Source organism: Oreochromis niloticus, linkage group LG8, assembly GCF_001858045.2.
Source record: "Oreochromis niloticus isolate F11D_XX linkage group LG8, O_niloticus_UMD_NMBU, whole genome shotgun sequence".
NCBI classification, from domain to species: domain Eukaryota; kingdom Metazoa; phylum Chordata; class Actinopteri; order Cichliformes; family Cichlidae; genus Oreochromis; species Oreochromis niloticus.
This window is the reverse complement of record NC_031973.2, coordinates 13903873-13926786: the sequence shown is the minus strand read 5'-3', so window position 1 is coordinate 13926786 and position 22914 is coordinate 13903873. Positions and strand designations below refer to the sequence as shown.

General features: G+C 38.6%; 2 protein-coding genes across 5 annotated transcripts in view; both read right to left on the bottom strand.

The window, feature by feature from the left end:
- Positions 1-380: 380 nt before the first annotated feature.
- On the bottom strand, positions 381-11306 carry LOC100706534 (dnaJ homolog subfamily C member 7). Its single transcript, XM_003441839.5, has 14 exons — positions 11153-11306; positions 8093-8181; positions 7560-7684; positions 7337-7450; positions 7136-7210; positions 5923-6041; positions 5689-5842; positions 4859-5023; positions 4630-4721; positions 4462-4535; positions 4224-4370; positions 3777-3932; positions 1517-1591; positions 381-1425 (listed from the first exon to the last, which is right to left on the bottom strand). Exons 1-14 carry the CDS (start codon positions 11221-11223, stop codon positions 1388-1390), a joined length of 1494 nt encoding a protein of 497 aa, XP_003441887.1. The 5' UTR covers positions 11224-11306; the 3' UTR covers positions 381-1387.
- A 1171-nt stretch (positions 11307-12477) lies between these two features.
- Positions 12478-22914, bottom strand: part of LOC100706998 (zinc finger protein 385B) — a 74714-nt gene continuing 64277 nt past the window's right edge. For all 4 annotated transcript variants that reach the window (XM_005471300.3, XM_005471301.3, XM_005471302.4 and 1 more), the window contains 6 exons: positions 22600-22707; positions 18245-18428; positions 15185-15556; positions 14870-15078; positions 14587-14685; positions 12478-14344 (listed from right to left, as the gene is read on the bottom strand). In XM_005471300.3, coding sequence (XP_005471357.1) covers positions 14114-14344; positions 14587-14685; positions 14870-15078; positions 15185-15556; positions 18245-18428; positions 22600-22707 — 1203 coding nt within the window. In that variant the 3' untranslated portion in view covers positions 12478-14113. The remainder of the gene's footprint in view (positions 14345-14586; positions 14686-14869; positions 15079-15184; positions 15557-18244; positions 18429-22599; positions 22708-22914) is intronic.

Genomic DNA, 22914 nt, shown 5'->3' with positions numbered 1-22914 from the left:
GTGAAACATTATTCATATGCAGTGTGATATGAATCTGTAAGTGATCAAAGAGATTAACTTGTCCAGCAGGTTTAAGTAAAGTCCTGCATGCACCCAGATATCCTGTCTTTTAAAAGTAATCATCAGGAACAAAGTCAAAGACAACTCATTACAGTAAAAGACAAGCCTTTATTTTATCAGTTTAAAAAAAAAAAAAAAAAAAAAGTCCAAAAAAGGAAGAAAAAAAAAGAAGGTCTTGTTAATACCGTAGCAAGTTTTTAAACGTAATGTACACATCAGTGACAGAACAGTTAACAGTGGAAGCTATCAGTGCCCCTTTAAACAGGTGGAACAAGTAGGGGAAGGGTTGTACTGATGAATGGATGAATGACAGCAAGGTGTGACTGATGACATGGGTCCAAGATGAAAAGATTTTCCTCCAGATTATCATAAAACCAAAAAATTGCTATACAAGTGTAACCTCTGCCTTTTTTAAAACTAGAATGTGGATTTCTTTAGGACGCTTCACTGATTCTGGTAAGGCACCACTTGAATTTGAATGGGGCAGTGTAACATGTGGATGACGTTTGTGAAGTTGCTTTGAAAACAAAAACAAAAACAAAAACAAAAACAAAGTGTGGATGTATTCCTATGTGGGTCCATTTCAGACAGGTGAAAAATGAGTGAAAAGGATGGGGTCGAAAACATTTACAAACAAAGGAAGACAAACATCACTGGGATTTTGCTGCATACACTTTAGGATATACAGTACAATAAATATAAATAGACTCAGGGAAGACTGAAGGACAATGTGTGGACACATGTTTTACATTCGAGTCAAATATACAATGAAGAATGGAGAGGAAATAAAAACCCTGCAACTGGATTCTGTATTTGGCAAGAGAGCCGGTAAAATCTGGACGCACACTCATAAGAGAACGGTGTTGTCCTGAGGTCAGATTTGTCACTGAACTTCCACAGAACATCAGCTCTTCCACTAGAGATGTGCAGTCCAAGGAGAACTTTAAACATGTATGCATCGTTACAGCTTCTCAAAATAATCAAGACATGATGGCCAGTATGTCCTCACTGTTGATCCCCTTCATAGAGACTGAGGCAGTTTAACAACATGAAATTTCATAGAACATAAATATCAATTTTGGCAATAGAGACAAGCTCTGCCCAGCTGATGCAAGCTGCATCTAAAAGACTTTTTAAAGACTTCATCAATGTTTGAATCCTTCTCAAAGGCTGAGCATCAATGCAAGGGAGTTAATTTAGGAATGTATGCGGTATTTAAAAAGAAGATTTTTTTTTAAATGAGATTTTAGCAAGACACTCAGAAGTATGAGCATCATGAGGTGACTGTGGGTCCGACTTGACTTTGTCCAGTGTATGCTCCACTGCTTTAGCCAAACTGGAAAAAGAAATTTCCAGGTCCAGAGTCTGTAATAAATCACAAAACAAATATTCAGTTAGTGTTCAATAAACCTATATTATGTATATATAAAAACCATGGAGTGAAGAGGAAACGTACCTGGGCTGGAATCGAAAGTGAATCCTCCACTGTGGCCGCCAAAGAAAGCCCTGAAGATGTTGTTTGCATCAAAATCTGTAGAAACAGGAAGTAGAGCAAGGTTAACACGGAGGATAAAAGGAAGCCAAAGATGGGAAAAGAATGGAAATACAGGAAGGAGAACAATTTATGTGATATATTGCACATATAATTTAAAGAGAAACAGGAACTACAAGCGTTTGTTTTATTTGTGTTTTTTAAGTACAGGTCCCATCTGTAACAGATAACTGGACTTAAATGTACGGCTTCATACTGGCAAACCAGTATTAGAACAGTACAGATATTTGTCGATTTAAAAATCAGATATATCAGCCAATATTTTTCCTTTTCAGACACACAATGCAAAAAAAATAAAAATAAATTCCCAAACATCTACTTGTTTAGTTCTACTTTGATCAGCTGGTTGTTGCTCTTGTGAAGTTGCAAAGCGCCCTCTGGTGAACAAACTGTGCAACATCAACACTCGTAACCTGGTCAAAGGGTTTCTTCCATCTCAGCTGTTATACATGTGATACCAGCTGATCAGCAATTAGCCAGTATCAGCCGGTAATTTCAGCCTGCTGATAAATCGGGTGAGCTCTAACTGGTGTACGTCACAGTATGGAAATCTTCTGAAACTTTACAGCCAACTTTTCTGGACAAAACGCAATGCAACATTGTTGCCTCCAACATTGTTGCCTCCTATATTGCCTCCTATGTTAGTTTTGTTTTATGTCCATATATTGAAAACAACTTTTGAATCAAATTAGTAGCTTTAAAAATGTGTTTTTTCTAAAGGCAGATTTTGCACATCGTTTTTACTGGACTTTGTCTCCACAGCAGTATATAGACACCAACATGCATCGCAAATTTTATTTCCTGCAGGCAGACAGGTGACTTCAGAAGATTTTACCTCTAAAGCATGATCAATTACAATTAAAACCACAGGGTGACACTGAAAAGACCAAAACATGCTGCCACTAATCACATAAAGTGATGTTCTAAGATGAGACTTAGAAACAGCGGAACCTATTAGAAGTAGAAGATATATATAATAACTGTGTTTGTAAAATTTGATTCATAATTTCTATGTGGATTAGCACGTACATGTTGCATTTGTCTGCATTTTGGCTATAAATGTATCTTATTTCCTGTTCTGGAGGAGAAAAGGTTGAAAATTTTTGCGTGAGTCGGACCAATCAGCTTTACTGCTGCTTTGCAGCTGATTTCAGTGACTTAATCACTGCTGACAGCTGCGGCTTCTTATAAACTGGCGATGGAGAGTATGTCATTCACTTCCAATAACAACGGCCAACAAAGCCAAAGGGACGCCTCCGCCAGCACTCCACCGTCTCCACACATCTTCTCACACATTTTACACCATTTTTTAAATTATTTAAGTATTTTGTTTATTTTAGTAGAGAAACAAGGTTTTTATGATAAAAAATTAGGAGTAAAACTTTAACAATAAACTTAACAATTTTATTTTGTAGCCTATATCGTAGTTTCTCTTAGGCACACAGATATTAGTTTTGAGATACAAAGTTTTTGTTTTTTTAGCCATATCACTCAGTCCCATTTCCTAAAGGCAGACTGACACTTAATTTTGTAGGGACTGTCATGGGATGCCACATTATAAAAGGCCTTTTTACACAGCAGACATTTTAGCTGACATTGCAGAAAATGGTTAGTAATGTATGAAAATTTGTCCATGTTCTGTTAAAGTGTCCCATTAGGTCTTGACAGTTTGACAGCAAGTCAGGGACACGAATGGGGTAATGGACAGGAGTTTCTAGAAACTAAATTATGGAAATTAAATTGCACTTTGTACTTTTTTCTGTGTTGACATGTCTCAGTGTTTAATTTAAATGAGACCCCCCAAAAATCTTGGAACTTTCTCATGTAAAACTGGGTAATAATCATATATGAAGTCTATAGAAAAGCCAAAACCCTTAAAAAGGTTTTTGCCCTTTTTCTAATGTACACACGACTGTTGTTCAGACAATCATGATCTCCTGGGTTTCCTACTAGGTCTAAAAGGTCTATTGGTCTTATTAATTACCCAAGTACAAACAAATGCCCTATAATAAATGACAAAGCCATTGCTATTTCCCACTATGACAGGTCAAAATGTCTTCTGGGTTACTCTTTTCTTTAGAAGCACCCGTTTCCCAACTCAGTGGCGAACTCTTTGAGAGAAATGTGAAAAGCTGATAGGAGCACAGAGGGAATATAAATGTACCTCCGCCATCAAAACAGCCGTCATCCTCCAGGTCGTGCCCGTTGTCATAGCGGACCTTCTTCTTCGGGTCGGAGAGGACAGTGAAGGCCTCACCCACTTCTTTGAATTTCTTTTCCTCCTCCTTTTGCACCTCTGGTGTTGCTGAACTGTGACGGTCTGCAAGACAATTTCAATAATTGTCTACAATAAATCCTCGAGATAAGTGAGACTCAACTGTTAAAGTGATGTTGTAGCTCAGCTGGCTCATGATCCCAACACAATTCATGGTCATTGTAATGTGTAAAGTACAGAGAAAAAGTGATGCGTTGTCTTGTCATTGGTTGGCCTTGACCTACTGTGTCAGATTTAAGTGCACACTGCACTTAAATCTGACCAATACTCTAGGCAGAGCCCTGATTACTGTGAGCTGTACTAGTGTGAACTGTGTGGAAAGACTAGGACAGCTACCTGGGTGATGCATGAGGGCTCGTTTGCGGTACGCTTTCTTGATCTCGTCCTCAGTGGCATTCTTCCCGACCCCGAGCACCTTGTAGTAATCTTTCCTTTTGCTCTTCTTCAGCTCCATCTGTGCCTTCTTCAGCATTTGCTTGTGATCTGGAGGGAAAGAGAAATGCAAGCCATGTGAGAAAAACTGAACATTAAATTCAATTAATCAGAGCTTACGAAAACAAGAAAAGCAGCTCACCTGAGGTTTTCTCTGTCTGATAAACCTTTTCATAGTCCCGTACGGCCTCTTCATATTGCTCTGTGTCCATGTAACTACAGGTAACGCAAGGTCAGACACAAACTTCACAATGCTGAACAGCGAAACACACAAAGCATGGAGAACTGACTCAGAATGCCTGTAACATACCACTGAGCTCTTCTTAAATACGCCTTGATGTAAGTGTCATCTAGTTTGATTGCATTGGTACAGTCTTCAATGGCTTGATCAACTTTCTTCAGCTGTTGACGAAGAGATAATGACAGTGAGCTGACAGGATACAAAGAACCAGAAGACCCAGAATACTACGATTACTAATATTAAGCAAATTATAGCTAACAATGAGAGGAAACTGTGGTATAATGAAACAAACTTTTACCTTTGCTCCTGCTGTGGCTCTGTTGCAGTAGAGTTTAGCGTTGGTCTTAATGTTGTTGGGGTCTATCGCGAGTGCCTCGGTGTAGAGCTGATAGGCAGCTTCATAGTTGTTGTTCTTAAATGCCTGGTTTCCTTCCTCCTTCTTAGCTTTTAATGCTTTGGCATTCTGGTGAGCAAACAAGGCACCGATACTTTTCAGTCCTTTTATTTTAAAGGATTTTTAAGAATGCTAATCTATTTGTACTTTCAATGTTTTTTCCAAAACATATTGTGTGCAAACTTGAAGTCTAAAAACATCTCAGATCATTTTTCATCCTTTAAAAGCTGATACTTTACTGTGTACCCTTGGTCTTCTGCCGTGCCAAGGTTGCTTATCTTTTCACAAATCACTGCAAAATAATCACCTGAAGTATCTGTTGTGTCAACAACATATGTGCTTGTACACATACACAAAGAAATACGGGGACCCATTTAGAAGGACCTTGAAAAAGGTCACAAGGTGTTTTACCTTAAAGCAAAGCTCCTTGAATTTAATCATTCATCTTCTTTTGATCATCTGCCTCCATCTCACCCTATGACTAGCATCCTACTCCGTCACATCAACCATCTGGTTGTCCCCCTTAACTACAATCACGAGCCTCCACTGAGGTCTTCCCTTTTTCCTCCTGCCTGGCAACATCCTTTATCCGATATACCTCCTCTGCACAAGTCCAGACCCTCTCAGCTTGCCTCTCTAACTTTGTCTTGTATTCTTAGTTTGCAACTGTGGAACTTCAATACAAAAAGAACTTGCAAACATTATTAATAATGCCACCTGTAGCTTGATCTTACCCTGCAGGCCAGTCGGGCTTTTTCATGGTCAGGTGCCATTCTCAGAGCCTGGACAAAGAACTGCACCGCTTTATCGATGCAGTCCTCATAATAAAGACACAGGCCTCGAACATACAGCGCGTCTGCATTTGTGGAATCCATTCGCAGGATGTCACTGTAAAGAAAAGGCTGGCTTTAAAGAATGGCATAAAGAAGTGGAATAAAAAATTATGACTGTCCATCAGCTGCTCTTACCTTGCTACAGACTGAGCTTCTGGATAGCGTCCAAGCAGAGCGAGACATTCTGCTTTGAGGATTTTGAAGCGGTGGCAGGCAGAAGCCAAAGCTAAGGCCCGGTCCATGCAGAACACCACCTGAATCAGGGCCACAACCAAATACTACACAGTTATACCCTCATATTACATTCAGAAACTGGAAAAAAATGAAATATTTGGAGCTTTGTGAACTAACTAACAATCCATGCATCCATTGGATAGGTCACCATCCATCACAGCACGCAGTGACTGTTGTCTTTGTAATAAGGCTGCCCGATTATAGCAAATTTAAAAAAACAAAAAACAAAAAAACCCCGCAATTTCTTTTGTTCCATATCTGATTTAATTACCTGAAGACACAAGTTATTCAACTTTAAGACTGAGGGATTTTCTCTAACTTTAAAATTTAGATGAAAAAAAAAAATCAAATACATGAATAAAAACAAAGCGATGTGGAGGTGGTGGAGGACGCAGGTTCATCCGGTCGGAGTTAGGCTCTGACTCTGAGATTGGGCACTATAGCACATCTCGCAAGCGCAACTGCCGGTCCCTGCCGGCTTGCCACCACCGCGGGATTTCTGCAGTGGAGATGGGAACGTAGAGAGGGGCCAGGCGGCAGCAGACTTGCATGCCTCAGTGACCAGCAAGGTAGCTAGCCGGAGCCGCCAGCCAATTGTCGCATTCCACCGATATCGGTCCGCATGTGACACTGAGTAATCTAGAGACAGAGGCAACTGTTAATACTTCCACAGGTTCACCTCAGAAACTGTGACAATTGTGTTTCTTCTACAAAGATTTTGTTGCCTGAAGGCTCTCTGTTAGCCATATTGTACTCAACAGCGAGTGAGTTTGAGCATTTAGGGAGAGCTGAAAGCTTACTGCTGAAAAGGAAAGCATTTACACAAGCGCGCACACACACACAGAAACAAACAAACAAAGGCTTTGCGATGAAAGCCCATTTTCTTGTTTTCATAATCATTTAATGTCAAAATTGTACTTTTGATTAAAATATGAGTAATAGCAAAGTCCAACATGTAAACACTAAAATTTAATCTAATCAAACAGACATATGACAAAATCCTTTTCCAGTATATTTATGCATTGTTGACAACCACACACTCATACAGTGGCAAACAAAACCCAATTTATACTTTACAAGAATGCTAAAAAACAAGAGGAAGTGCATAAATTACCTTTCTGAAATCCCGCTTTTCAAAGCCAAAATCTGCCATCCGCTGATATTCCAACAGTGCTGCTGCGTTCTTTTTCTAAAATTAATAAAAACAACAATAATTACTAACAGATGGATTCACTCAAATATTTAGCTCAGCATGTGATCCTAGTCAATGCTTGTTTTTATATAGTAATTAAATAAAATGATAAAAGCTTCCCACCTCCTGCTGAGCCTCTCTATTGCTCGGCTCCAGTTCCAAAACCTTCTGAAAGCAGCGATTGGCCGCCATTGCATTTCCCAAAGACAGGTGGCACTTGCCCTCACGTAGATGCCCCTACGAGATGGAACAGACATTTCTCAGAACATCATTACCGTGCACTGTATCATGTGCAAAGCAGACAATACATGTGATGTTCTATATGTGAGAAGCAGTTCAAACTCACCTTCATGAAACAGTCATCCAGACGCACAGCCTGCTGGGAATCTTCCAGAGCCTCCCGAAAGCGGCAGAGCATCATGAGGGTGGCCGCCCTGTTCCCGTAATAACTGGCATTTTTAGGGCATGCATCTTCAGATTTAAAAAAAAAAAAAAAAAAAAAAATCATTTATGTGACAAAAATAAAATGATACAGCTGCATATCAGAGACCAACATCTGGGCTTGCCAACACTGACAACTGTAGTGTTTCAGCATCATCAGAAAATAAAAATAAGAAGGTAAACTCTGACTTCCCTATTTTTTGTTTTTCTTTTGTCCCAACTTAGATGATTACAGGCTGGTGTGCAGCTGAATCAGCCACTGCCAAACTAAAATCATGTGCCAACAATCAGTGCATGACTGTACCGCAGGCCTTTATTGGGACTGTTCACTGGCAGCATTTCTCAACAGCAAAGTATGAAGAAATGTCGAGTGGGCGTCGTTGGGTGTTTAGAATCAACAATGTGACAACTTAAAATCAAGCTACAGAGTATACTCACCAATGGCCTTGGTGTAATAGTTGAAAGCCTGAGAGTAATCCTTCTTGCTGTAGTATGCATTGCCTTGTTCTTTGAAACTTTCAGCCAGACTAGAGAGTGGAGAAAAAGACAAAATTAATTAAAACTACTCAATAAACCACTTAATTTCCCCCTGAAGGTGGCATACAGGAAACATTTAAACTACTGTCCCCCCCGAACCCCCTTATAAACCTTTTTATGTTGTAGTTTCCACTGATGGCTGAAATTCCTGACTGTAACTGAATGAATGACCTTGACTGTAAAACAGTGATACTTCTTCTAGTACCAGTTCTCACTTTTCAGGGAATTTCCAGCCTGCGAAGTGTCCACAAGGACTCGACTGTGCTTCACCTAGAACTAGGACAGCAGAGCTGGGTACATACAGTCCTGACTACTGATAGCTCAAGTACTAAACATAGCCATGAAATTCACCTGCTGCAGTCTTTTCATAAGTGCCAAGTGTTAAAGGAGAACTCATCACTGATTCCCATGTATGATTTCATGTAGCAGTTTTTATGTAGCTCAAAATGCACCCAGGTACAATAAAAGTACTTTTATGATACAGTAAATGTGGGTGCTGTTGCGACATTTGTTAGCCACGCCTAAGAAACGCAGACACAAAAAAACCCAACAAGCAACAAACTCAAGCAAACATTAAACCACTTTAACTGAGATGAAACAAGTCTAGGTGACTCACCAGTGGATCAACCACAAATCACACATAGCTGAATGAACTAGGTTTGATGAGAAATCAGGAACTAATAATTACTTTCAAACAGCCTGCTATAGTTATTATATTATTTTTAAGTTAGGGGTTAGGGTTTAGTCTTTTTTTAAGTGATAGACTCTGCAGTTTGTTGTTTCACTTAAAGTGAACAAACACAAATGAGAATTCTTATTTGGTGTAAATTCAAAATAAAATCAATTATCTGTATTCTATTCTTCATTTAGAAAAAGGAAATCATTATATTTTTAAAAAGTAATGCAAAGCCATTAAATGTCTTCATGAAATATAAAAAATTCTATAGAGGCATGTGATGTGTTAATGCCAGGATCCCACCAAACCAGATTTATGTTTAAGTTCTACCTGTGGTGTTTCTGTCTTTTTGTGAAAACCTGCATGCCTTAACTGTGAACAACAGTCCAACATAGGGATGGATACTAATAAAACCATATAGATGTTTATAGAACCTACGTTTTAAATGGATTTCCTGATTTATTCCTGGACAATGGTCTGTATACAAAGAAAACATAAAAGTTGTATTATGTCTGAGTCTACACAGTGTAGAAAAAGCTTGAATTCTCTCTGTGAGTTTGATGTCACAGTTTTGCAATTGTGAGAAAAAAAGCTTGGAGGCATACAACAACAATGGAATAATTTGATCCATTTCAAATGAGTTATGGATTTTTGCAGTTTAAGAGTGAAAATGGAATCAACTCAAAATTTTAAATTAAGTGAATAAATCTGGTGTCCAACTCCAAATCGCTCAACCTAAACTGTCCCTGTGATGTACTCATTTCGATTCCTGTACATTCGCATCATTCTCAGTGAAAATCTTGCCATCTTTAAGTCTGCGTCCTTTCTTTTTGTTAGTGCCACCGCCTCCAAACCACACATCATCACAGTCTCACTACCATCTTCCAAACCTTGCCTTACTGCCAGTCTTGCTATTTTGTTGCCACTGCTCCACCCCTCCAGCACTCTCTTTTTCACCGCTCCAAAATATTTTGGTTACTTTGATCCCTGATTTTGAAATTCCAAATAATTAATTATAGATTTCTGAAAAAGACACGATGCACAACATTTTTTTAGTTATTTTTTTTGTTTAACTTTTTTAGCCACAAGAGTCATAAATGATTTCCCAAGGATTACTTGCCCAATCAGTTTGCTTCCTATCAAACTTTAACATTAGGATAATTCTACTAAAGCAAAATTAGGCTTTGGGGAGTGACTCTGCTCATTAATAAGCCTGCAAATCATTAATCAATCAGGTGGCATTACTATGTTCGATATAAAGTCCACGGAGCTTCCTGTTGCGACCATTTAATAACAATAATGCGTTACATGTTTTATTTAAAGAAACCCAACTTAAAAATAGGTCAAAAATATTTCTATTACAATCCTGAAAATAAGTGAAGTCACATTTTACATTTACGGTACGATTAATCCAGGTCTCACTCAATCCTACATTTTAATCTTTCAAGTCCATCGTTATGTAAGCCTGACAAGGTATAACACCTAACAGTCCTTTTATTATCCCACGCAGGTGCGTTACGGTGTATTTAAGATGAAGTGTAACAAAGGCCGCATGCAAGAAAGGAGACCAATAAAAAAAATGTTTGCGTGCAAAGCGCGCGTTGATGACTCGTTTCCGATGCGATTCACCCGGGTGAGCTGAAGGTGCGAGGCGCTCATGCTCGATTCCCTTTAGGTGCAGAACCTTCGGCATAGTCTCGTTACTGTTTGAATACAGTAAAATGGCATGAAACCTCTCGGGAAAGTATTGAAAACAAGTAATCACTTCATATTTAGGTTATGAAGGCTTTTGCTGATCATACCTTACAGTCTCTTATGGAAGTTTCTCGAACATGAAAGCTGGAACTGCTAGTGTGCAATAAATAAGATGCTTTCTTAAGGATGAGACTTAAACACATGTTGACATACAGCTCAATGACGCCCAAAGGGGTTAAGCACACGTGAATTATCGGATACCTCATATTGACCATGGCAAAGCACGCCAGTTCAACTGGTTTTGTTTGTTCTCTTAACGAACAATATGGCGAGCTGCCCGGCTGGCTAATTTGAGTTCATAATTTTATTTTTTAATGTAAATTCCCCAAACAATAACAAAGCAAATCCCCGAGATTTCTAAAAAGCAAAATTTAAGAACGCTGTCGAGTTAAGCTAACACGGTTAGCTTGGCTCCGGGGTGACCGCACTGATGTTTCCGAGCTCTGTCAGCTAAACGGCTAATATCACTCCGGTTATTTTCACTCCACACACGCATCACAGTGAAACCCGACGAGTAGGTATACTTTTACCGTTCAAGGTCCTCCTGGTTGCAGATTTGCGGCTCTGTTTCTACCGGCACGTCGATGTCAACAGCTGCCATTTTTTCTGGAAAATACTGCTGTGAATGACGTAATTTCCGGAAACGGCTATTTGTGTCAAGAAAAAAAATAGGTCACCATAAAAAGAAAAGAAAACAGTAAAATGTACAACGCGCAAGTTTTATTAGTTCCTATAGCGGGATATGTGTCTGTAGTAGTAGTACAATGCTGTCCATTTATTTCATGAACAAAATGTTATAGATTTATGAGAATTCGGTGCGATTGGTGGTTTGGACTTTTATTTTGAAGGATGTATATAGGCACGTCCTATTCTAGGTTTCATAACTTCATTATTTGCTTCCCTGCTGTTATCAGTGTTATTTCTCTTATTTGTGTTTACAGTATATACACATCACTACACACTTTCCAGGAGTGGGCTCGTTAATATTGCTAGGAAGTGCGGAAAAAACATTCATACATATCAGTGTGTCTAAATTTAAGTTATTTTCTGGCAATACTAAAAGTAAAATCGTCTTTTTATGTTACTAAAAGTTAAAAAAAGGAATTAACCAGTAATATGATGCTGTTAGCTTTAAACCTTCAAATCATCTATATACCTTCACTTGTATTTTACTTTATTTATTCATTTATTTCTTTGTGTTCACCTGGGAGCACGCCACTCCTCCTGCTCCTACTCAGAATGCTTTCCAGGATTTTCCAGATAAAATAACCAACAACTGTACATGTGGATATGGATATGGATTTTGCTATCTAATACATCTGCTTATGAAAGTGCTCAATATGCAAACAATAGCATTTACTCCAGACTATAAGGTCTGGGTAACAAGAATGACTAAGTACTGCAACAGTAATCACATGTCTTTTCTAAATATTATAAGCCATATTATAAAAATCCCGATATCCAGAGTTCTTTATAATCATTTTTAAACCAATCTCTGTACTTTCAAAAAAAGGTACCAACATCTGTGCACTCTTAGGTTACACTATTTTACACTTTTTTGCCAACCACTAGAGGGCACTAAGCTATTAAAATACAGGCACAAGGACAACTCAACTCCGACTTAATCTGGTAAAAATATTTCAAATCCTCAGTCGTCAATAATTCACCACGTGTAATTTCTTCTATAACCTGTAGACTCATGTCATATGATGGATTCATCTTGTTTGATTATAAATACAATAATTCCGAACCCCGTTTTGTATCAATCAACTGTGTTATTTTATAACATGCATCCAATATTAAATTATAAGAAGAAAAAGACACTTGTTTGCCTGTAAAGAAAACACAAACACAATGATGTAAAAACCAGGGCTGTTTATAAGTTCATATAGAATACAGTATCAACATTTTTTTTTTTACCACATCATAATTTACATTATTGCAATTGATGCACAGTTACACTAGTCATTAATTGTACTGGGTGACACTTAAAAATACATATTGCTTAGGGTGATTCAGCACAGCCATGTAGGATAGAGATTTCTATAATGAGAGGACACCGTTTTTCTTTTTTAAATACACTCTACAAATAATAATTATAATATAATGTTAAAGACACTTTAAAAACTTGTGGATAAAGCCTTTTGATATGATGAATAACACACATCCATCCATCTGTTCATATTGCACAAACAGCATCAAGCTGTTACAGTTTTTTAATTCACTGGGAATACTTGAAGTCCCCTTCTTTAGCTTTTTTTAAGGCAGCATAAAAAAACAGATAAGTTGCTAGATATAAGGAGTGTGTTGTTCAATGGATTGTATTTATTAAGATTTCTAATTTTGATTTTTGATTATTACAAATACACTGCACTATTGTTAAAACAAAACACTCTTATATCTAAATACAACTACATTATAGTGTGTTTTAAACCATTTATGTTTAAATAGTGCTTATACCTGCTACCGTAATTCTGGGGACTTTAATGCCTATGAATCCATCTAAAATTCTCCTAAAAAAACATACAGAGTTTTTGATTACCGAGTTCCAATTTAGGGAGCTAACCTATGATTGAGGGTCGCACAGTAAAGACGGACGTGTCAAACACTTGTAACACTTATCTGTATATTCAGAGGATGGTGGTTAACTGGTTTAGAACTTTTAAACCATTGGTATTTGTCAGTGTTATGAAGATTTATTCTTCTATATTCCCTTGATCCTTTGCTCTGATGTATAATGGTAAGATATGGATGGTATAGTAGTGCAGTGTAAAATGCTTTCAAGCACAGCACTCTTACAACCTTCAGTATCAAATAAATTATAAAATAAAAGGCATTTTGTATTTGTTGATGGCTGTAAAAATGTAACATTTGTCGGGATTTGTTGTCGTCATTGTCGTTGTCTCAGCCTGACAAAGTTACAGATCTGCACTTTTTTTGTAATATGTTGGCATATGGAAATCACCAGTTTTCCTGGGAGTTTCAAATTTAGTTATGAAAACTTAAGCAAAGATAAAGTGTTTTTCTTGTTCTCCCAGAGTACAACTTCCCAAAATGAAAGAATTTTTTTGGCAACAAACACTGTGTAACACTTAAACACCCTAGTGTAGTTAGTAGTTTCTTATTATTTTATAAATAAAACTAGAGGATGCTTATTCTTATGGCTTCCAGAGGGGTCCAGACCCCGGGGAACATGCACTCAACAGTTTGCTGACAGGAGACAGCTGAGCTATGGTCCTTCCATTTTTAAGTATGAGACGCTGGTCAGTCAGCGCCAAAATCTCAATCCACACCAGGGGATTGTGCCTTTTGCTCTTATGACTTGCCAAACTTGACATAATATGTTGTCCCCACTTTATCTGTGTAGTGTCCTTGTCACTCAGAGGGGGCTGTGATTTGTTCTCAGAAGACCAGTTTAATCTCTTCTGCCAGTTCAGCTTTGGCTAGGTTAGGTCAGCTCTGCTGTTGGTCCTTCAGCATCATGCTCCCTGCTAGTAAGGAGAGAAGATAATAGGAGCATGTGTGGCCCTCAGCGGTCCTGGGGCAGGCCTGAAGAGCGTGGGGCTGATCAGCGGACCCTGGATTATGGCTGTAGGGCCCGGCGGCAGCCGTAGTGCCAACGGTCCAGATGCCATGGTGCACAGGGCAGCTGGATTAAGGGGGCTGGTCAGGAAGCCTGGTGGCAGGGCCTTGGATAGCTGCTTCTGTAGGGCCAGTTTAGTCTGAAATCAAAGACAAGAAAAAGTGTTCAGCCTGAACAAGCATCTGTAAGGCTGTACTTACACACAGTGATGCTCAGAGTTAAATGCACATGTCAGCATTGTTGCAACTTAATTTGCATCTGACAAGTTTGTGTATGTTTTGTTTGTGCTGTAAGTGATCTTGAATGGCCATCTGTGATTTAGACAAAAATAAAAGTGGACAAATGTGTGTGTGTGTGTCTGTGTGAGAGACAAATTCTCACCGCTAAGACAGCACTGGGCTGTAGTTTATTATAGGGGGTGAACTTCGCCTTGACAGGCTTCCCAGCCAAACGCTCTTTGTGTCTCCTGCTGTTCATGTGCTAAAAAAAGGACAGAAAGGAAGGAATAAAGTCATTTTGTCAAGACAGCTCACACAAACTCCCAAAGATTTACCTTGTAGACTAGAAAGAGTAGTCATCCTGCATTTTTAGCTTTTGTACATTGACAGGTGCTTTATGCAGCAGTAAAATTAGCAAAGTAAAATAGTAGGATAAGTATTCGTACCTGTTTCAGCTGTGACTCTGAGTTGACAGACACTTGGCACAGTTCACAGTGAAAAGGCTGATTGTTTATACCAACTGGTCTTGCTGGTCTGGCTTTGCTGCCCATTCGCTGCTTAATTCGACAGGCTGGTCTGGATGATGATGTCATCTTGACCCTACGTTGTGGCTGGCTGGTGTTCTGACCATCCAGCATCTGCTTGTGCTTAGAGCCTGATTCAATCAGTCCAATCAGACCGGAAGAACAGATGTTAAATAATAATATTAATAAAGAATAAAAGGATTGAAAGGGCAAAAAACAAATTGATAAACTACCTACCGCTACAATGAGCCTCCAGCTGGGAGCTGGAATTGACCGTCACTTTGCATGTAGGGCAGTGGAGATGTTTTTTGTTGCTCTTGGACTCTTTAACCTCTTCCACCTTCACTGCTTCCTCCTCGCCTCCTGTGGAGCTTCCCTGAGGCTCAGACTGTGGTGCTGAACTGGTGGCTGGGCTGCACCCTTCCACGTGTGGACTGTTTGAGGGTAGGTCAGAAGACTGAGAGCCAGAGGAGACTTGGGGGGACAGGTGAGGAGAGGCTAGCAACGAGCAGTCCGTGGATGAAGATTGTGAAGAGGGAGTGGCAGCCAGTGAGCTCCCTTTGCTGATTTCGGTTTGCTGCTGTTCAGAAGTGGACGACGTGACTGGGCCTGTTAACACATCAAGTCGCGTCAAGGCTTATTTTTATAGCACATTTTAAACAACTTTAGTTCACCAAAGTGCTGCACAGGTTATACAAAATGAACATAAACATAAGAAGAAAACCTTTCATCATGGGTATACTGACCAAACTAGCATTTTCAAGGAAATACTAGAATCTAATTTGCTTTCCAGTGGAGAGTCATTAATTACGAGGCTACAGCTGCCTAATGTGGCAAAAACAATCCGTTGAGAGCAGTCAAGGTACCACGATAAGGTGACTGAAGGGGAAGTTAAGAATGGCAAAGGGGTGAATATTATTATGTAGATTCACCCCTTCATTTTGCATTAATGATGCAGATGGAAGTATAGTAGCATTTTGACTAAATATAATTCCCTGACTTATGTCACATTATCAAAATTAATATTTGGCCAAACTGCCAGGCGACAACCACTGATCTCGTTATGAGAATACAAATGTGAGCTCTGCAACTATCCAGCAAACTGCTGTAGGACTACCGTAGATTTTGTACACCCCAAAATTCAGTATACAAACATGAAAAACTAGAAATACTGGGACTGATTCTTATATTCAAGTCCTTTTCAGTGAAAGCATCACATAAGTGTTCCCAAAGGCCTTAAGGTTGCATGCAAATGAAAATAATACTGGTTTAGACTGCAAGCATAATGTATTTTATAGAGAAAAATGTAATACAAGGTTCTTCATTACTCTGCAGCACATCTTTTCTTGTTTGGCACTAATACTTTCCTATAGAGTCCATAAAGCTGTAAACTGAGATGCAGAAAGGATAAATGAGGGGTCAATCCCCTTTTTGATCCCTGAAGTCAAAATGTTTCAAAGAGCTGCACTGCTATCACGCAGGGTCAGGTGATCACTCTCTCATCTCTGTTGGTTTCTCATTATGACCATCAATTTTACATAGAAGTAGCAAAATAATTGTAAGATAATAACACGTATTATAATGTTAAATTAAACTTGATGTTAATTTAATGTTAATCTGATTTTAAACAGACAGTTAACAGAGAGTCCTGACTTTTTTCTGGGGGTATGAAAAATAGTGTATATTAACCACTAATTACAAAGAATGCAAATGCTAAGATATATTTTTATTGTAACATAAGGGACTGAATGCAGCAGATTAAGCCACAGACTGAGACCAGTCTGTAAATGTATCACTAAAATCCTATTTTTATGCGTGTTTCATGCTAAGACTCACTGTTTTTAAATTTTAAATACATTTTAGATGTTTTGTAAATTTATTTATGCATTTATGGCCACACCTCGTGTGATTTTTAAACTTACAGAATTATTTGAGTTACATGAAACATGATTTCTTCACAGTCAAAGTATGAATAATGCATTTTCTTGACTTAAGTTATTTCTTTAGAAAAGAATCAGGCCCTGACCTCCCTGTGCAACTTTTTCTTTGTTCTCATCCTTTCATATAATCCTGCTATTATACTTATATTACACTCATCTCTCTTTAATTTTCATATTTTTTCTGCTTTTTTTCCCTGCCATCTCAATCATTCTTTCTTTGTCCCTGCGTCTCGCTGTCATTCGTTCGCTCTCTCCGCCAAAGCTCCCTCTGTCACCATCAATCAACAACCATGGCAACCACCGAATGTAACAAGCTTATCATTATGTGGTTAGAGGGAAATTGATAGGCGCTGGAAGAAAATGGAAGAGAGAGGATCAGTAATGAAAAGGAAAACCAGACAGAGGAGAGAAAAGAAGATGGTGAGTTTTTAGTCGGGAAGAATGAGAAGTTGAGTGACTAATGACTAGAAAGAAGTAAAAAAGCAAATAGGAAAGTCATTACTCTTTGCTGTTAATGCAACTATACAGCCAATAGCTATAAAATTAACAGTATGGAAAGGACATGGTTCAGTAACAGTAAGCACTAATGTCCCCATATTTTTTCTGGGGATTTGTGGTCTGTGGATTTCATTGAAGAAATAATTGAAAAATTAACAGGGAAAAAAAGATTAATTGGTAATGATTTCTGCTGCCCTTCTCATTGAAGAACTCCAAGCTCTACTGAAGCACAAATAAGTTAATTAATCAGATCAGAACCCATTTTCAGTGCAAAAATATGAAAATTTAAAAAAACTATTTTCTAAAACACACATTTCAATTCTACCGTCTATGCAGTAAATCTTAAAAAAAAAAAGCAGCTGTAAAGAATGAAACCCCTGCTATGCTATTCTTTGCTACATCCATTAGCTACCACTGCTTGCTACATCTAGACCATTGTTTGATTTTGAAAAGAATACTCGTGGGCAAATATTAGGCGTACTTCTGACCAATTTTCCATAATTTCACTGTTTGACATGTCCAAAGTGACAGCACCTCATTAAATAACAGGAATAAGGAACTTGGATGTGGGACTCGTATCACTGTTGAATAAAAACCAAAATCTGACAGTAACACTACCACATCTCTCTGTAGATGGAATCTCTGCTGAGGTGCTTTAAGGCTCCTCATCTTGCCGAATGTCTTAGCTTGATGGGAGTAATTACCTGTCTGACGGATCCAATGATAGTAGGACAGGTAATAGCTGGTAATTAACCAGCTGAGTGGCAGCTACCAAGCCTTAGTGCTTACGTCTCCCCAATTACATCTAATTACTCAGAGGGTGGCAAGAGGACTGGCTTTAAAAAAGAAAAATGTATACCTGTTTTGTCTTTCGATTGTGAGTCTGTTGGCCCAGTTACTCCTCCCATCACGCCCTTGTCCCTATCTCTGTCTTTGCCTGATATTGATTGACTCTGTCCGTTCTTCTGCCGATTCCTCTGGGTCTCCAAGGCCTTTAGCTTGCGAGCATGCTTGTGACCTTTGTAGTGGGCCTCTGCCTGGGTCTAGCCATCACACATACACACACAGACGCGCACAACCACACAGAGGAATGTGCACACAAGGGCAAAACAAGCAAAAGGGAAAGTCAGCGTACAGTATATGCACAGAATGACTGATTAAATTAGTGAAGGACAGCACGAAATCAGTAAACTGTAATATTTCCATCTGTTCCACTGCTTCGACTTCACATGCTCCCATAAATTTAGGGGAAAAAATATGCGTTTAAGCATTTGACTTGGAGGGAGAATCACATCACCATTTTGATAATCATCATTGTCATGATGATGCACAAATGAGCATCAGTTGGACTAATGGCATCTCATGAGCATCCTCGAAGCTCACTGGCTCATCTTTCCACTGATTCGTTCTGACACAAAATGGCCCGTGTCCGTTACACTGTGACACAAAATGACCTCTGTGCCTCCCTCTGTAAGAGAAAACGCATTTGTGGCAACGAGACAGCAGACGCATGCAGATACGTGTGATCCCCATATGACTCTGGATATCTGTAGACAAAGCTCTACGGAAGAAGATCCGCTTCCAGCTTCATGTCAGAGTATACCAACAGTGAAAACAGCCGAAGCAGGATAAAAAAAACTTGTACGTCCAAACAACATTAAATTTTAGTATTTAATATACAGGAATTATCTTTAGCATTATCTTTAGAAACAAAATAAAGGGAAAAAAAACATTTTGCTTATGATTTAATTAATAAATACACAAAATGTTATATAGGTGTCCTGCTGAATATTTACGTGACATCTTTTATAACCAAACCATCTCCATGACAACTGATTTGCAAACTTTATTTTTTTGAACAAAGAGACAAAAGGAATTACTTCTATCTTATTTATTTATGAATATAACTGTGAGTCATTTACATAGATTGTGAAATACATACAGTATATGATGGTAAATTACCAAAGATTAGTTGGCAAAAAGTTCAAATATAGCTTCAGGTGCTTAACTAAACAATCTAACACATCAAGAATACAGAACAAGCAGAACTCAAAGGATAAGTTGGTGACAGCCGATACTTTTCTTGACATGTCAAATTAAAAACATGTAATTTAATTTAGCCCTTTGATAGACTAGGGACGTGTCTAGGGTGTACCTGCCTTTGGTCACATGACAGGTGGGACAGGCTCACCCCTTCATCCCCTCGGCCAACAACCTTGAACTGAATAAGTGGAGGAAAATGAACGGAATAATTATGTGATTTAATTATTACCTCTTCCCCCAATAAAGATGGCATTTGACGACCTCCCATTTTCCCATGTGTTGACACTTGAGTATATATCAATAAAGACATAGTTTGACCACAGTTAGAATAGTTTCTTGGGTTTTTCCAAGGGTAGCTGCATAGGCAGGGACCACCCTCACTAACTTCTGATGCAAACGGAGTCATTTTGTTCCTTAAGCAGGCCTGAAATATAACAGAAACCTCTCAGTTCAGAGAAGAGCTTCAAGGGTTACTTCTAGTAGGCTTTCAAGAGGTTAAATGTCTCCATTTGCCATTTTCCTCATGCAGCATAATAGTTACATGATTCATACTTAATTCTTATAATTATACTGCATAAGAATAAACTAAAAGTTGGTATTTAGATGAGTAAATGATAGTATGAGACATAAAATCCTTTTTTCTCTCTGTATGTATGCATTCCATGTGTGCTAAACACAACATACCTAATACAACAAATAAAAATAGGCTCTATAAAATAAAAGCTGTTTAAGTAACCTTTTCTAAAAAGGACAGATCTATTTTTAAAGGGTCTAAATCAAATTGCATGGGTCAGTGCAAAGGTATTGGAGTTAAATAACCTGTAATGGTTTTGTTCTTTTCATGGCATTGATTTATATAACAATAAGAAAAATATGATGACATAACCACACTTATCCTTTAAGAGCACATATTTCTTTGCAACCCCGGTGTCTTTCTGTATATGAAAGACACAAGTGCACTTCCTAAAGAACGGAGAATCAGTGAGACAAGACTTCAAGTATCTGGCTTCACACAAGGCTGTTAGATAATTTGTAATTGCTCAAATTATCCATACCAGTTTCCAGGCACACACTGTACATCCCTTGCTAATGCACATTCAAATTCATAGTGTGCAGACATGATCTTTAGGTGAGCACAGATTGTGCATAGAGTGGCGGGGTAGAGGTCTCCCTGTCAACACTTTGCATAAAGCTTGGACTCCTACACAAACAGAGAGGGTGGCACCATGGGTCAAAGTGTGTGGTTGGGAATGGAGGGCTGAGCAAAGGGTATACAAGCCCTTTGGCTACGTTGAATGTCAGTGCACACCAACCATTCAGCGTGATTTTCCACTGAGTCAGGCGGACGACTCTGCTGTCATCTGCATACTGCCATACTATCTGGCATGCCAGTGTAGTATGAGTTCACCATGTTCCACCATAGCATCATTGAAAGAAAAACGCATGGAATAAGAATCCCAGGACTGCAAGACCAAGATCTTCAGTTACAGACACCTGAAGGAGACCGATGACCTTCATTCAAGCTGCTTTATGCATTTGTCACATCAGTGAAGCTCTTTACACACAACAAGCAACTGTCCACGGAGCAGAAAAATTAGGTCATATCATATATGATCTGCTGATCTGTCAGACCTTCATGCTTTTTAGTGAGTTCAGCAGCTTTAAAGGAATAATCTGGAATTTTTACACCAATCCCAAGGTTTTACTTTCACAGTCATCCTTATTTGACTTCATACTGGACAAACTGCTTGAGCTTCCCATTAGGGATACATTCACATCCTCATTAGTGCTAAAAAGCTACTCTACTAGCAAGATGTTACCATGAAATGTGTGGAAAAGAAGAAAATAGCAACCATAAGACACTGAATTCTCTCCACCAACTCCCGGGAAAGCTCTCTAGCAATTTGAATACAACTCCATGTCCACAAGCCAGTTGCAGATCTTGACCTTTAAGCCTCTTTGTTAACTAAAAAAGGTCATTGTATGAAAAAACAATATGAAACCAAAACAATGGGCTAAAAGATGCTAAGATGTGTACAGGTAATGAAAAGCAACAAAGCTTAGCAGATGTTATCAATTTACTGCAACATCTAATCAGTAAAACAATAGAAATTCAACTGCAAGTAAAAATAATATTTAAACCAGCATAACTGGGTGTGGCTAAATCCCATTTTCCGATGGCAAGTTGAAGCTGTGTGTCCAGCATGAAAAGTAGGATGTAAAACTGCAAAAATGTATTCAACTATAACTTGTTTATGCACTACACAAACAATGAGCATAAAAAGTGCTACACAGCTATTCTGGACTTTCTCTTTAATCGTGAAATGCAAATTCCTGCTGGACTGTGCTGCCCCCTGTTGGGACCCGATACCTGCCTGCAACCTGGCATCCAACTCCTGGGTCAACCAGCACTCTCAGCACAGCTGCAGGTAACACAAAGGGAGGAGAGAGCCTGTTAGCTAGAAAACAGACTCCATCACTGTGCACCCAAAAGTAAAGAGCAGAGACAGAAAAAGGAGATTAGGAAGCAAGAGTAGTAGGATAATGAGCCTGGACCAGTGTCCTGCTTCTTTAAGTTTCACAAAGAAAGCAGAGTCATTCTTATTCTCCCAGTTACCTCTTAACAATATAAATGCAAATATGTATAAATGAACTCCATAGGCATTGGAGTCAAATGAATATGAATAAAATGTGATAAGGAATAAAAGGCAATAGAACTAGCAGACTGGTTTCCTTTAAAGTGGCCTGTGGTTTGAAAATAGAGAGGATAGAAATGTAGCAAGCAGAGTGATAAGACAGATAGTCAGCAATAAGATCGTTTTTGGCCACTGGGATGCAAAAAATATTACATTATTTGAAAATATGTAGATGATGTGTTGACTGCAAAAAATGGTAAAAAGAAGAACGTCAGATGAGTGTTTGGAAAAGCTTTTGGCATACATTAGAAAAATGGATAACACAGCTAGTAAGTGAGAATGTTGATTTCGTGCTGCAAAAAAATTATATGATTTACTATCTTTAATGGCTAAAAAAACAGATGTGTGGTCAGAGGTGATTTTCTATCTTCTTGTGGTGCACGAGAGATGATTACAGGTTATGTTAAGGTTGCATTCTAGATGCTAACAAACTTTCCTTTGTGACATCGAGGAAAAGTAGAGTTACAGCACTTACAGTAGAGTTGAAGCGCAGGTGGCAGATGTTACAGGAGATGATGGGTTTTTTCTTGGGTGGAGTCATGCCAAAAGTGTGGTTGATCACTGCCTTCTGCACTGGGTCCATCTATAAGGTGAAACATACACATATACACCAAAGTACTGAATTTTACAATCCAGGACCTGAGATGTTGTTTTGTATGTGCAATAATTAAATATAAATAAATATGCTTTAGCATATTTTCTTCAAAAGGTGCCGTTCCTAATGATCTTGTTTGCAAAATGGAGCATTTTTATTTGTTAAAATGTGTTGCTTTAACAAGGATTTGAATCT

What these genes read in the sequence shown, in the direction of transcription:
- LOC100706534 (XM_003441839.5), bottom strand. Translation starts at nt 11,223, where the DNA reads ATGGCAGCTGTTGACATCGACGTGCCGGTAGAAACAGAGCCGCAAATC. An exon ending in CTATTACACCAAGGCCATTG is followed by an intron (nt 7,685 to 8,092) that starts GTGAGTATACTC and finishes TTAAATCTGAAG; the next exon opens with ATGCATGCCCTAAAAATGCC. An exon ending in GAGCCACAGCAGGAGCAAAG is followed by an intron (nt 4,722 to 4,858) that starts GTAAAAGTTTGT and finishes CTTCGTCAACAG; the next exon opens with CTGAAGAAAGTTGATCAAGC.